Source organism: Centrocercus urophasianus, unplaced genomic scaffold, assembly GCF_019232065.1.
Source record: "Centrocercus urophasianus isolate 14NV4802_14NV808 unplaced genomic scaffold, USGS_Curo_1.0 seq_13, whole genome shotgun sequence".
In the NCBI taxonomy this organism is placed as follows: domain Eukaryota; kingdom Metazoa; phylum Chordata; class Aves; order Galliformes; family Phasianidae; genus Centrocercus; species Centrocercus urophasianus.
In genome coordinates this window covers 24888034-24902772 of record NW_024884475.1, presented here as the reverse complement: position 1 = coordinate 24902772, position 14739 = coordinate 24888034, and the positions used below count along the sequence as shown (strand labels likewise).

Here is a 14739-nt window from a genome sequence, read left to right as displayed (position 1 = left end):
AATGCTGAACCCAGAACAATTTTATCTTTTGTGGAGAGCTCAGACGTCAGTCAGTGGAGTACTAAACCTACCACAGTTTGGGGTCAAAGGGGCTTCACATGGACGGAATTCACTGGTTAAGTTACCTGCTCATTGGCAGTTCCGCACTGTGCACACCAGAAGGGGTCAGGGAACTGTCCTTGCTGCCTGATGACTTGGCAGAGCACTCTACTAACCCAAAATCTCAGGCAGAAAAAAAAAAAAAAAAAAAAGCAAGCAAGACTGATCTCTTATAACAATCTTTCAATAAGTGAGTATAGACCTCTCACATATTCTTAAATTATATATCATTTATTGAAATATAGAGATCTTAATTTACAGGATTTGATTTTTCAAAGACAAAATATCAACAGGGGCATTTTGTAATACATTTTGTGCCTACCATCACTCAGGCTAGTTTGCCCTTCTTCAAATATTTCACAACAGCCACCATTTTGAAAACACTTCCTTTTTTATTATTCTAAAATATAACTTTTGGACATTCAAAGTGCAACAGTTAACGTGCCTATGGAATATATCACAGTAAAAAAAAATATAAACAAAGGCAGTGATATAGCTGTCATAAATGTTTTGGCAGTATTCTAAAAGTCTATATAAAAATACTTATATACATATTGATGTATAACATCACCATATCTCACGTCCTTCTCCATGTATTAGGACCATTTTGTACAAGCTGCAGACCACACTGTAAGGAATCGGTTGGCCACTCCAAATCAAATGCTGTGATAGGCTAACACTGATTGTCGTTATATAATTACCCTAGAGTAAGATTTGGGAATATGTTTTCCAGTGGCTTCTCAAAAATTAAGCCATAAACTAAAATGTTGGTAATACTGAAAATATTGTAAAACTAAAGGAATCATATCCTCCCACTTCTCCCTCTCTAATAAACCCCACTCTGTCTCTGCCTCCCATTCCAGTTTATAGGCAGGTTTATTGGATTCCACCCTGAAATGAACTGGGTTTGGCTAGACTCTTGCAATAGGTACGCAAACACTCATGAGCGGATAGAAAATTAACTCTACCATTCATCATAAAGTGAGAAGGCTCTGGTTCACATCCACCATTTGGGTCTAGCCCCAATGTACGTTGTGCAATATAGAATGAAATCAGTGAGAGGAAGGGGAGACCATGGGAAAATGTCCTTGTATTCCAGTAACTGGTATGGTAAAACATGCCAAGCCTGATTTTCAAACCCCAAAGAACACTTGGCCATGTGCAAAAATGCAGGTGAAATTGCTTGCCTAATTTGAGCATGCAGTTGTAATGACTACACATGCAAATTAAGGCATGTGTGGTCTCAAATGGCCATTCAGATATCTGGGATATCCAATAGACAATTTGTGTTTCCTCAATTTATAGTTAATAACTGGAAGGGGACTTTATACCATCTTGTGTGTCCAGGCTATATCAAGAGTCTTTATATTTCACAGTTGTCCCCATAGGGAGCTCAGAAAGACACTCGATATTGGTCTGTTGACTGCAGAGAAAGGAGGATATGTCATTCTCATGGTTTGTTATGATTGTCAGACATCACCAGGGCTGAAAATGCAGGTGCCTCACTTCAGGTCACGTTTCCACATCTGCAGGACATTTGCATGTGGCCGCAGCCAGGTGACATTTTTGAAACTCAGAGCCAAAATTAGTTGCCTGTAGAAATGACAATATTACATTTATTATTCTTCAATCCACAACCATCCACAAATGAAGTGATGGGGAGCTGTGTAGCTTTCCTTAGCGACATTTCATGGTAAAGTTTAGTTTGTTATTCAGATCCAGGTAGTGTGTGTTGTCAATTGCTGGTGGTCCATCTTTCATACTTCCTAGGAAAAAATACTGCAATGCAGGGATGAGTTTGTACCACATTTGCATTGGTTCTGCCATGCCAGATGCTGAGCGCGTCCTGTTAGGCACTCGTTGCGCTGAATTAGTTAAGTTCGAAAGATGAGCACCAGAAAGGATGGGGCCCTTTGCAGTGGTGTACCTTTCTCTCACGTGTAAGTCTTCCAAAACATAAAATATCAATAACAGTGATAGCAGTAATCATAATATTTTGCTCTTGTAAGTGGTGTCAAAAAATAACTATTGCAAGCTGAGAGCAGGTTTGTTTTCATGCACCTTCATCCAGAAAGCACACTTGAAGGCAATTATTATTTGTAGTTAGAGTTTGCAAAGATAATAGTCAGTTTTCTGCTCCTGTTTAAACTTCAAAACTAAGACAAGGATACTTGTTGCAGAACTATTTCTGCTTTTTATAATCTGGAGTTCAAGGCTGGGAGAGATGTCTTTTTTCCTTGAGCTGTTCAAAAATAAAATTGATTTTTCATACCTAATTGTGGAATAAGATTTCTTTTGAGAAACTTTGGAACGCTAGCAGTGGGATGTTGCTGGTGGTTTATCATAATCTTCCACTCTCCAAAATCCTGGAAATCTGGCATAAATTTAAATTTAAAAATTTTTTTTAAATGCTTAGAAGTTCATTTAATTGGAGGGCAATAATTGCTTCTAGTACATCTGATTAGAAAAGCTGCTCTATTCAAAATAGAAAACTAAATCTTAGTATATTACGGGATGTAATTTCTTTTCCTTATAAAAGAAATTTTAGCTAGTCAGAGTAATTATCATACTCTATAGGGCCTGATAAAGGTTGTTTCATCAAATTTTCAGGCCGTAATTTTTCTCCTTGTACTTAATAATGTTTCTTGTGACTGTGCTTTTACTGAAGGACAATGAATTATAAAATATAGGCTGCATGTTACGGAAAACAGTAGTAGTGTTATCATGAAAACAGCTATCTTCTATAGTTAATAAAGACTTACTAGGTTTCTAACACCTATTATAGACTGGTTTTAATTATTATTATTATTATTATTCCCCTTGCATTAATGTTAAAAAGTAACATGTTTTGTAGTACCGGTCAGTTTTTTGTGGTTTCAGACCTTCTTGGTCCAAAAGTGGTTTTCGCATATTCTTCAATTCACATGATAGTTCAACAGCAGCTGACACTGAGATTGAGGGAAGAAGTGCACAAAATTCATGGGTGATCTCTTCTAAAATCCATGAGTGTGTTCAATGTGCACCTCAAAAGATCCTTGAGCTGATAGTTATTTACATAATTACAATGATGAAGTATTGCTGCAGTGGAAATTCTATCCATCAAAGTCATAGGAATGCCCTTGAAACACAAAACTAGTCTGTTTATGGCCTTTCTGTCATCCTCTACCAGTTGGAATGGCAAACAATGCTGAGATGCTGATAAAGTACTGCAAGAAGCAACACTAAAAAAATCCATCTTTGACAGCTCTCTCTCTTTCATTCTCAGGCTGATTCCTTTGCCCGTCACTGGGCATCTCTCCATACAAATCCATCTTCTCTTCACATCCTTGACATTGCAATGAAGTGGTTTTCTCTGTGTAGCAGAAGTCTGTAGACAGCACGGTAAGCTTCCTGATGTGCAGTTACAAGGTGTCTGGGATTACAGGAAGCTGTCCTCTACCAGATCCGAGGAGTCAATCCCGATGTCATCCATCATGTCAATGTCCTCAATGGTCTCGTCCTCTCTCTTGATAAAAGTAGAGCTACTGGAACCAGTTTCAATGGCACTTTCTTCAGATGTCTGTGAACTGGAAGAGAAAAAGATCTCAGAGCTAAAATACACATTAAAAGGCATCAAGTAAGTACCCCAGTTTATGAACTGAACTGAACACCACATCTACACTTGCTTTCTGATGCATGACATAATCTTACTCTGACCATGTTTCCTAGGATGCAACACATCTTGTATCTCAAGGGTAATGAACCACCTGGAAATTCATAGGAGGAAGTTGTTCGTATGTAACTCCAAGCACTTTCTGACTCATTAGAAGAATATCATTACAACAGTGCTGGGACAGTAAATTAAGTTGTGTGACAACAGATAACAATAAAATCAGTAGACAGTAAGATAATACAAAGAATTACAGATAGAGGTAATAAATCTTAATCTGGTTAGTGTTCCTTAGAAACTTCATTTGTCCCACTATTCAAAATAGTGCAAAAATTTCTAATGTGTGGCATGCAAGCTCTAGTTCATTGCTGACAAAAATGCATGCTAATGGTGATAACTATGTTGAAAAACAGTGTTTTGTAGCTGAGACTGCGCTGTGTCAAATAGTGATATTGTTCTCTTTGTATCTATTGTAGTTTCTATGGAAATAAATAGGAGACATTACTTTTGGAGTGACCTATGTATAATGCTGCTGAAAAGGAAGTACTGAATTAAGCCACTGCCATTTACAGTGGAGGTTATATGCAGCTGTGCTTTGGTGAAATCATTCATATAAGCTGATAAGGAAGCAATAAAATTTTCTGGATATAATGTTATGAAAAAAATATTACGGATTATAATGAAAAAAAAAACTTATCCTGAATTTTAAAGCTGGTGAACTTCAGTCCCTTCAGACTGGAATCATAGAATCATAGAATCATAGAATTGCTCAGATGGGAAAAGACCTTAAAGATCATCAAATCCAACCGCAACCAAACCATACTACCTTAACTAACAACCCTCAGCTAAATCCTGTCCCTGAGCAATACATCCAAACGGTTTTTAAACACGTCCAGGGATGGTCACTCAACCAGCTCCCTGAGGAGCCTATTCCAGTGCTTAACAACCCTTTCTGTAAATAAGCTTTTCCTGATACCCAACCTAAACCTCCCCTGGTTCAAAGTAATTGAGCTGTAGAGGCAAATGCGATGTAAAATGTGATGTAAAAAGTGCCAACTGAGGCATCAGACAGTCGCTGTGACTTGGCCAAGTTAGCAGTTGCCTTCCTCTGGCAGTCACAGAAGAGCCAAAATGAGGTATTTCACACTGGAAACATTATGGCCAGTACTACTGCCATACTGTACAGAACCTTCCTAATGCATAACTGCAGCAGAGCCTAGGAAATGAACTGTGGAGTACGATTCTAAAAAGTATCAATGCGTGTCACCAAACGTGACCCAGAAAGGTGACCATGGGCTACATGATTTGCAAACTGTACTCACCTGTGCCTGTTCCTTTTGCCAAGCTCATCTTCAGAAACAGGGTCAATGTCAGGCAGGGGGATGATGTACCCACTGTCAGCGCTCAGCCTCTGCTCATCAAATCCGCTCTCTCTATCCTTTAACTTGTCTTCATTCTTGTAGGTGACACCAATGTAAGCATTGTCACAGTCCCCTCTCATTCGAGTGACAGCTGGGTGGTCGCTTTTCAGGAAGTCCAGGTGAATCTTCTCGTAGCTCTGAAAATATTCGTATCAACAACCTCATTAGATGTTATTCACTAAGACCACCTTTCTTCAGCTGAGTAGCTATGATTCATTAACCCCCAAAACATTTGCTCAGTGAGTCTGCAACACTGGATGTAAAAGCCCAGCACCACCAAGTTACTGAGAGTTCTAAGTGACAAGTTGGTTTTAGAAGATACAGGAATGAGTGTGGCAGCACAGAGGAGACAAATAGATGTGACACAGAGGTAGAGAAAGAAGGAAGGGCAGACTGGGAAATGGAACACCAAATGATGTAGCAGGCAAAGCTTTTCCAGAAGCAGTCGAAATTTGAATCCAAACTCAAACTTCTATCGGAAGAGGGAGGGGGAGAAATTCTACATACGGGCAATATATAGTCCCTTTTCTGGAATACTTTCACTGCCTAGAAAATTCTGTGCAAATATATTTTTAAAAAAACATGCTTTGCTAGAAACCTGGAGTTGGTAGGATATCACTGAATAAAACTGCAAAATTGCTTTTCTCGATAACCTCAGCTTCCTTTCCCCAGAACATGTAATGCCCCTGCCTGCATCATGTAACTCATACAGGTTAGGATGTGTCAGTCCAGTGTTCACGGCTCTGATGGCTGGAGCAACAGTCACATTTCCCTCTAAAAACATGCACAAAATACAGACCTTTTTGTACTCTCCAGGCAACAAACTCTCCACGATTTCACTCAAATGGTAAAATGAAGGTCTTTTCTCTGGTTCACTGTTCCAGCACTTTACCATGATCTCATACCTACAGATAAGATGGAAAACAATTTAATCAACTGGGAAGGAAAACAAGCTATCAGGCAAAAACAAAAGGCAAAATTGTCCAGAGACTGGCCAGACATGGGAAAGCCAAATACGCACGTACACTTCATTGGTTGCATGATCAGGTTTTGCCATTCGGTAGCCACTCTTTATCTTATTGTAGAAAGTGGAGTCAACCATCATGCCAGGATATGGTGTGCCACCTGCAGATAAAACAGAAGAAAAAAACACTATATGAAACTGAATTTAAAAATATTATTTTACATTGTGTTAATATTTGTAGCCTTGAAATAAACGACAGCTTATGATAATAAAAATGTTTGCAAATCCACAAATACCAACCAGCTAGTGTTTGCTGAACTATATAAAGATGCTCACTTGGAGAAAGCGGACAATTCAATTGTCTGGTTAATACTCTGCTGGGATAAATTTTAAATTTCAGAGATTGTTGAGTATGTCTATGAGCCTAGAAGGGTAAGATGCAATGGTTTTAAAAATCTTTTTGAGAACTGTTCAGAGGCTCATATAGTTATTCCAGTTTTTGATCATTTTATGTTTTGTGGTATGAGATAAGAACTTTAAAAACAGTATTAAACAAGCCTGGAAGCTGTTGGCAGGCACGTGTGCCTTCATGTATGAAATATTCTTTCCTCCCAATGAGGGGTTACTTGTACAGAACTGGAGCTTTGCAATTCACTGCTTGCAACGTCAAGTGGCTCTAAAGTGGAACCTAATCATAAAATTGCAATACTGACTTTTCACTGGGGAAGCTGAGTGGTCCCCAGATAGCATCCCCAAATACTTACTAGCTGCTCAGACCAAAGTTTGACATGACATCAAAATTAATGGAAGTAAACCAAAGCTGACAAAAATAACTGAAGTACGTTGTATTGCATCAGCTGCAAGGTATTTCTGGTATGCTCTGAAGTGAAACATTGTCTAGAAAAGACTGAGGCTGGTACCACTTAAAAAAATCCCTTTGCAGTGTTTCTGAAGAGTATTGACTGAACACAGAGGTTGCATGATACCCAGATCAGGTGGTCAGCCTGCATCTGGCAGACTTGAGGTCATGCTCTGCCACTGTCTTCCCATGCTATTTTGAGCAAGTCACTTGCTTGTGTATGTTTCACTTTTCAAGAAAGAGTGGGCTTTCTCAGGTGCAGGCATGCATGCTGTAATGTTTACTCCAAAGACCTCCTTTTCAAAAGCAAGGTTTTCATCTAAAAATAGGCTTTAGACCCTACCTTACAAGTAAGACAATAAGCACAGACTTAGTTGTGCTTCAATTCCCCATCTAAATAGCACTTCTGTGACCCCAGTGATGTTTGTGAATGGATATTTATAGGGTCCTGTGATGTCCAGAGATTGCAGTTATCAATACTATAAATAGCAGTGCAAATGCTGTTTTTGAGAAGCAGCTCTATAACAACTTATTCTAGAAAATAACGTTAGGCTTGGGGTTGCCATGGGGCAGTAGCAGATACATACAGGCGTGATTAATTCTTCTCAAAGTAAATCTGGGCAAAGCACAGTTACTGAAGCAGGCCAGCCACCCGCCCAGGAGGCTAATTAATCAGCCTGAGTCGAGAGCCAGGCTGCTCCCAGCTGGGAAATGTATATTGTCTGTAATTGCTAAACACTGTCATAACCACTTTATGCAGCCATAAACCAACTGTGAGAATGGTGCTGACCTGGAAATGAGAAATCAGTGTCCTAGAAGATTGACATTTTGTTTTCATTCTGTAATGGGGCTTAGATGGGATCGTTTGAAACATATACAAAGAGATTGCTTCTAAATAGCCACTCGGCTGAGATGAAGCCAAGGCACCCTGATGCATGAGGAAGTTCATTCCTCCACAGTTTGGCCAGAAATTCCATCCTGGCACCAATATTTTTCCACAGAAGCTTTTCACTCTATGCTTTCAATTTTCTCTCAAAAAAAAAAAAAACAAGCTTACAAAAACAAACAACAACAAAAAAAAAAAAAAAAAAAAAAAAAAAAACCACACAAAACCTTGCAAAAGTAAATAAATGAATAAATAAATAAAACCAAATCTTTTGGAGAATAGGGGCATCTTCAAACTTAATGCTGGCACTTGAAACCTCATGTAGAAGAAACTAAAAGTTGATTTCACACCTATATTCCTACTGCAGGATTTGAAACACTGTATGTAGAACAGCTTGGACTGAAAAACAAATTAATTACAACATGTAAGAAAGTGTTCACAGTACATACCAAGAGAAAATATTTCCCACAGCAGAATACCATAAGACCAGACATCACTTAATGTTGTGTACAGATTGTCAAAAATGCTTTCAGGTGCCATCCATTTTACTGGAAGGAAGGTCTGTAGCAGAAAGAAAGAAACCCCAAACCACATAGATTAGTCATTAAAGAAATGCTTCCTGTTACAACTGTTGTTTGACAGTCGGGATTAGCTTCTCTTTAATAAGAAAAACTTGTGAATGTGGCTAGTACGTATTTTTAATTCCTTTTCACAAGGAGATATCAGGATTAGAAGCAACACTACTCTGCTCCCCACAAGAGTTTATTAAACTACAACTGTATTCATTTTCTCACTAGCAAATTACTAGGCTGATTGGAGATATAATGCAAAGGATCACTGATGATCTAGATCTGATATGTCATTGATGGATGTGTTACTACTCTACATAGTGACAGATCCTTAATTTATCCACTCACAAAACTTGCCAGTTAAAATGTAAGCCTGTGAAGCACTAAGTGAGGCCAAAGAGCTTTCCAGCTTTCAAGCAATCTTAGGAAAGTCACAAGAATTAATGAACCGAAGAAAAATTGTTCTCGAGAGTGCTCATCTCAGCAGTTAATTAGTGTAACCAATACTGCTAACCGGCATTTAAGGCTGACACTTCTCACTGCAGTTAAAGCAAAGCTCAGGGGATTAAGAAATACATACGCTGCCCTTGGAGACGTAGTTGGAATCATGCATGATGTCTCTAGCCAACCCAAAGTCACAGATCTTCACGATTTTGCCTTGAGCCAGAAGGACATTACGAGCTGCCAAGTCACGGTGCACGCACTGCATGGAGAGAAATTAAGTCTTTCAAGGAAGTGCTAATTCCTAGAGGGCTGTTTCACTTCCAAAACTCTCTGGAAACACCCAGATCATGTTGGCTTTCTGGGCACAGTCTTAACTTCTTCTACAGTTCTTAACCTTCTTCTACTGCACAGGCACCGATACTGTCCTCTAACAGAGTCATGGAGGCATGAGTCCTCAGGAATAGAGGGGGCTCGTGTGCATTTACAACAGTGGGCAGGATGCAAAAGTGATGCCTGTCCTCTCAACCCATGGTGTGCTAATGATAGATCGTGCTTGCACCACACTGGCCTGTGCTTGGATGGATCCTCCACCTAGACCCTGCTGAGATCCATCACTGACCTATGACCCTGATTTTATCAATGACACAGGCTGAAAACGAGGAAGAGGATGTTGCTTTGATTTCTCAAATCATGGCAGTCTCAGTCTCCAGGTAAGTTAAAAAGCTGGTTAGAACCCCAAAACATGATTATATTGTATTTGTTTTCAGAATCTAAACTGAAACCCATAGTTGAGACATTTGGACATTTCTTGCATTTTTACTTACTGTTTTATTTACTTACATTTTTAGAAGCCAAGAATTCCATTCCCCGTGCAACCTGGTAGGTGAAGCTTAGCAAATCCAGTAGGCTGAGACCCTCCGAACTGTCATCTGAAAGAAGGTTTTTTACTTCTGAATCTATTGAGAAACAGAGAAAGGTATATATACATTTGTGCTGCAAAGTGTGAAAGCAGCATCCATTTCCTTTACCTGAAATGATTCTGAGCTGACGACTGTAGCAGGCTGCCATGACCAAAACAGTCTTCACAGTAACTAACCAATGCTGATGTCTGCATCAGTTGCTGACATATACTGCTTTTAGTGTTAAATGTGACTTTTGTTTTTTCTCCTGTCTGCATATTTTTCCCACAAAATTGCAGGAAAAAAAGAAATTTAAAAGGCTTACTGAAGTGTTACACAGGTTGTTTATAATACTCAGTGTGTGGCTCAAAAACACCAGGTTTTTTTGCATATGTATACATTCTTATCCACTTACACTTTCTGAACACTGCTGTACTTCCCAACGAGTATTCACTGGAACAGATCCAATACCAGCAAAAACAATCAGGAATTCTATGGCAACTAATCTTATATTTTTTATGAAAGATGCCGGCAAAAAAACAGTCATGATTCTGTGATTCATTTATCCCTACTGTCCTAGAGCACAATACGAGTACATTAGTCTGCCATGTAAATCTGGGGCTGGTTATGCTTCAGTTCCTGGGGCCAGAAGTGACTGTGCCTATTTTTAAGTAAAGCATATTTAGATTCTGAGAAAAGGAACAGGGAATAGGATGTATTCATTATCCTCATTACATAATCCAGGAAAGTATTTGGGATTGTTGCACATTTGGTGCCAGTTAATGTGAAATGTAAGTGGAAACAGAGCAATATAAATTACCATTATTGTTGTTCATTCCTACTGCTCAAAATCTTGCAGACTACAAGACTAATGAAACCACTGCCTCCAAAGAATGTCTGCAGCCCCACTGCAGAATATGGCCCTTAAGCACTTCAGTACAGAAGCAAACAAATTGCCTCAGCAGCATGCAGTGCCACCAGAGCACGTTGACAGTCACAAAATCACAGAATCATAAGGCACCAGCTTTTAGCTTATAGCAGATACTCATATGCAGAACACAGTTGAGTAGTTTACAGCCATGTCGTAAGTGGCAAAAATCAGACATGTTTATTTGTGTTAGTGATGCATGCAAATAGGACAACTCTACGTTACCTGACAAAGATTTCTTCTTATATGAAGCAGGTCGATCATACACAGATCTCTGAATATCAGAGTATTTAGATCCCTCTTTCCTTTCCAGCATTGGCACATACTGAGTTGTATCAGCTTGCTTCATGTCCATGTATTCTCCAGTGTTTTCAAATGATAAAATCACATAGCTGAAATTAAAAAAAAAAAAAAAAAAAAGCAGTTGTATCAGCTATCAAGGAAGGTGGCTTCCCTGCCACAGCATCCTATGTTCTGATAGTTCTTAGGACACACAGTTGCATTGCTAAGAAATACAAGAATTTAAGAGCTGATTTATTGATAAGGAACACACATAATAATCCTGCATTACAACACAGCAATGTATTATCACACACACATTACCACAGACTACAGTAGTTGAACCTACATAAGTGCTTCAAACTTATCCTTTTGTCATCAGTCAGGTATATAGACATATCTTGTCTAACTTCCAGCAATCTCACTGAACTCAGCTATTACTACATAGGGTGTTTAGTTCAATGAGTTCAAAAAGACAGATCAGTTTATTCACTCACACAGTTTGCATCAAACCCAGTTAAGCTGAGCAAAGCCATGCTTAGAAGAATAGTCCCAGATGGACTTGGCTACTGTCAGTTGGTCTATTTGCCAGTGTGGTTTTTTGAAGGAATTTCTGACTCCTTCTTAATCCTGGCTGATGTTATGACATTGCTTGATTGTTTAATGCATAATAACAAGCTTCCTCCACCATGATCTGGCAAAAGCTGCTCAAAGCAATACACTGAGACTGGCTAGACCATTGGTAGATAAAGATGAATGCTTGAATACAGATAGCAAGCTCTGTCACATTATTTGAAGGAAAGGAATTTTAAACAGTGAAAAATTCCCAAATAGGAAACAAGGAAATCAGATAGCTGTGCTCTACCTGTAATACTTGGATGGACAGAGACAAAAGGACATCTATACAGAAAGGAGCAACACTAGGCTGTGCTTTCTTAATGGAAACATGCTTTGGGACCTCAGGATAGATAGGGAAGAGGGAATGGAGAGACAACATTGACTGTGTGCTCCAGAGATGCTGGAACAAGGCAGGTGCATGGCTACTGTTGTCCTATAAGTATAATGTTTTTTCCTCTAAATCCGTATATCTTTCACACTACTTTGGGCAGAGTGAAATTTGTTTAAAAGGTCTGCAAATCTGTGTGTTGTGTTTTCCCGTGTATGTTGTTTAGAAGGAAGGCTGTAAGCAGCTGTGTCTATGGAGAACATGCAGTGGTCCTGGGGCTGTGGGCATCTGCACAGAGGAAACATGGACCTAGGATGCATGTCAGGCATATTGAACAGAAGCCACTGAAATCTTTTTAGATCTAACAGTACTGATGAACAAAAGCCCACTGAGATGAATTAGGGAGAGCTCCAAATCAAGGAATGAAAGGAAAGGAATAAGAGTTAGTAATGCTATTCCTTACGTTGTAGGTCATACATTTTTTTTCCCCTCTTTCCCACCTTCTTGTGCTTTCATCAGCTGGGTTCATCCCAAAGATATCCAGATCTTTCTTTGGTTTCTCTGGATGTCGACTGAGGAAGTTGTCCCTGTTCTTGTGCAGATAGTTCACCAAATCACCATAAAAGCAGTATTCAGTGATTATGTAAATAGGACCTGATGAAATAAGGCAAAATAATGCATCTTTCAAAAATGACAGCTCCCAAAGACAACAGAAAATCAAATATAAAACATGAAGATTACTAGAGTTAATACATTTCTATTTATTAAATTACGACTGCCAAATAACAAGTAGGCTTGTGAAATCTACATCCATTTATATTTAATGCTAAGGTCAATCTCATTTGATATTTGTGTGATTGTTAAACAGTGAATGATAACTCCACAACAAGCATCTGTTAGTCATCCAAACCCACCTGATTTTGTACAAGCTCCAAGCAGGTTCACAATATTCAGGTGGGGCCCAAGATGTGTCATTATCTTCAGTTCAGACATGAGTGCCTGTTTTTCACTGGATCTAGCCGTAGCTGTTGAAAAAGTACACCTGCCTCTGAGTGAGAGCAACCACCATCTTCACAATAACAATTGATCTCTCTTTGCTTGCCTCAAAGAGCATTTCTAAAATGATTTCTTGAAGAAGACTGTGTCCTTTTCTTGACAATAGGACTTCTTAAGACTTGGAGGAAGAGTCATAAGTCACAGAATCATAGAATCATTAAGGTTGAAAAAGATCTCTATGATCATCTAGTCCAACCATCCACTTACCATCAATTTTGCCCACTAAACCATATCCCTAAATACCACAATTCTTGAAGATGGTTCTTGAACACCTAATGAATGACCATCAGCTCTGCTGATGGAGACCTCTTCTATGGAGCAGAAGATACAAAAGGTAGGAGGAGGAAAGTAAAATGTCCTGGTTAAGAAGCATTGTAAGTAACAAAAGGGCTTCAGATATCCATCAGGAAAGAGGACTTATTTGATCTATCTCTAGAGCTGACCCAGTCTATTTGCCCTTTTCCAGGGGTATATTAGATTGCCTGTGTAGCACAGGGGCACTTTGCAAGCTGCTTTTTTCAGCACTAGAAAGTTCCTCATGGTTCTTGAGCAACTGGTACAAACCTGCTCCACACCGCAGGTAGATTTGAAGGTTCAGATATGGAGAAGCTATTTATCCACAGGCAGTGCTCAAATAATGTAATGGGAACATGCACCAACTAGAATAGAAAATGGAATGGTGATAACTTACGTTTCAGCATTTTCACAGCTACTTTCATCACTGGTTGAGAACGACTCAGTCCATATGCTGTCCCTTCCACCACTTTTCCGAATGCACCAGAACCAAGGATTCGACCTGAACATGAGAAAGAGCATTTTTTATTCCAGTGTGTAACAGCAATTAGCCTCATTTTCTGCTGCTGTTCCTCTTCGGGCTATGAATTCACTCACTTAGACAGAACACTGATGTTAATAATAATAATAATAATAATAATAATAATAATAATAATAATATGTGATGTCGTTAAACAGAAAATGCAAATATGTTTTAAAGAAATTAAGTACAGTTCCTAAATAAAAGCAAGTAAGCAAGCATTAGAAGCACATCTACATGTGGGATCTTGTAGGAGAAGAACTCTAAGAAACTGTGCAGTTCATACAGATTTGTCCCTTATTCTGCCATTCTACCCTCACCCTCCCTAAGCATTGAACTTCCTATACCTAAACTTGCCTCAGTCGGTATCCGACTACAGCACAGTTGTGGCCTTCACTTCAGATCTGAACTAGGCTCTCCAGCTGTGGTTTTAGGTTACTATATTGATGCTGATACAGCTACCAGTAAGACAGGCTGAAGGGAATCAGCAGAACAAGCAAGACCATCAGTAATCTGAAGGAAGCTGAAATACATATTGATCACATATGAGGGAAACTCCTCTGAAGTTTAATGTACAAGTGTGTTTCATCTGGTCGAATAAATTTTATTGCAAATTTCCAAGTGCTATGATGAAACAGCTAATGTTTGTACATATTTACTCTTCCCACAAATCAATTTAGACAAAAAGTTTTGATTATTATATCCTGTCTTCTATTATGGATGCAGCATGCAGAAAAATTGTGTATAGATTGAGCAGAATTCTAAAGAAGTATGAAGTGCACAAACATAATACAAAATGCTATAATTCATTGATTCCATATTGGACAGCAAGTTCATTAAGGCAACGTTTATTCAGTGAACAAACCCCTGTATGAGCTCCAGATGGCAGGACATTTTCATATTCCCAATGAGCTCTTTCTTTTTTT

At 38.9% G+C, this 14739-nt stretch overlaps 1 protein-coding gene across 3 annotated transcripts in view; it reads right to left on the bottom strand.

The window, feature by feature from the left end:
- Positions 1-309: 309 nt before the first annotated feature.
- PDGFRA (platelet derived growth factor receptor alpha) overlaps positions 310-14739 on the bottom strand; it is a 34250-nt gene continuing 19820 nt past the window's right edge. For 2 of the 3 annotated variants that reach the window (XM_042811555.1, XM_042811554.1), the window contains exons 13-23: positions 13691-13795; positions 12858-12968; positions 12444-12597; positions 10944-11110; positions 9732-9847; positions 9028-9150; positions 8328-8439; positions 6195-6294; positions 5969-6074; positions 5071-5306; positions 310-3665 (exon numbers count right to left, since the gene is read on the bottom strand). In XM_042811555.1, coding sequence (XP_042667489.1) covers positions 3518-3665; positions 5071-5306; positions 5969-6074; positions 6195-6294; positions 8328-8439; positions 9028-9150; positions 9732-9847; positions 10944-11110; positions 12444-12597; positions 12858-12968; positions 13691-13795 — 1478 coding nt within the window. In that variant the 3' untranslated portion in view covers positions 310-3517. The remainder of the gene's footprint in view (positions 3666-5070; positions 5307-5968; positions 6075-6194; positions 6295-8327; positions 8440-9027; positions 9151-9731; positions 9848-10943; positions 11111-12443; positions 12598-12857; positions 12969-13690; positions 13796-14739) is intronic. The other variant, XM_042811556.1, reaches the window with a different exon arrangement.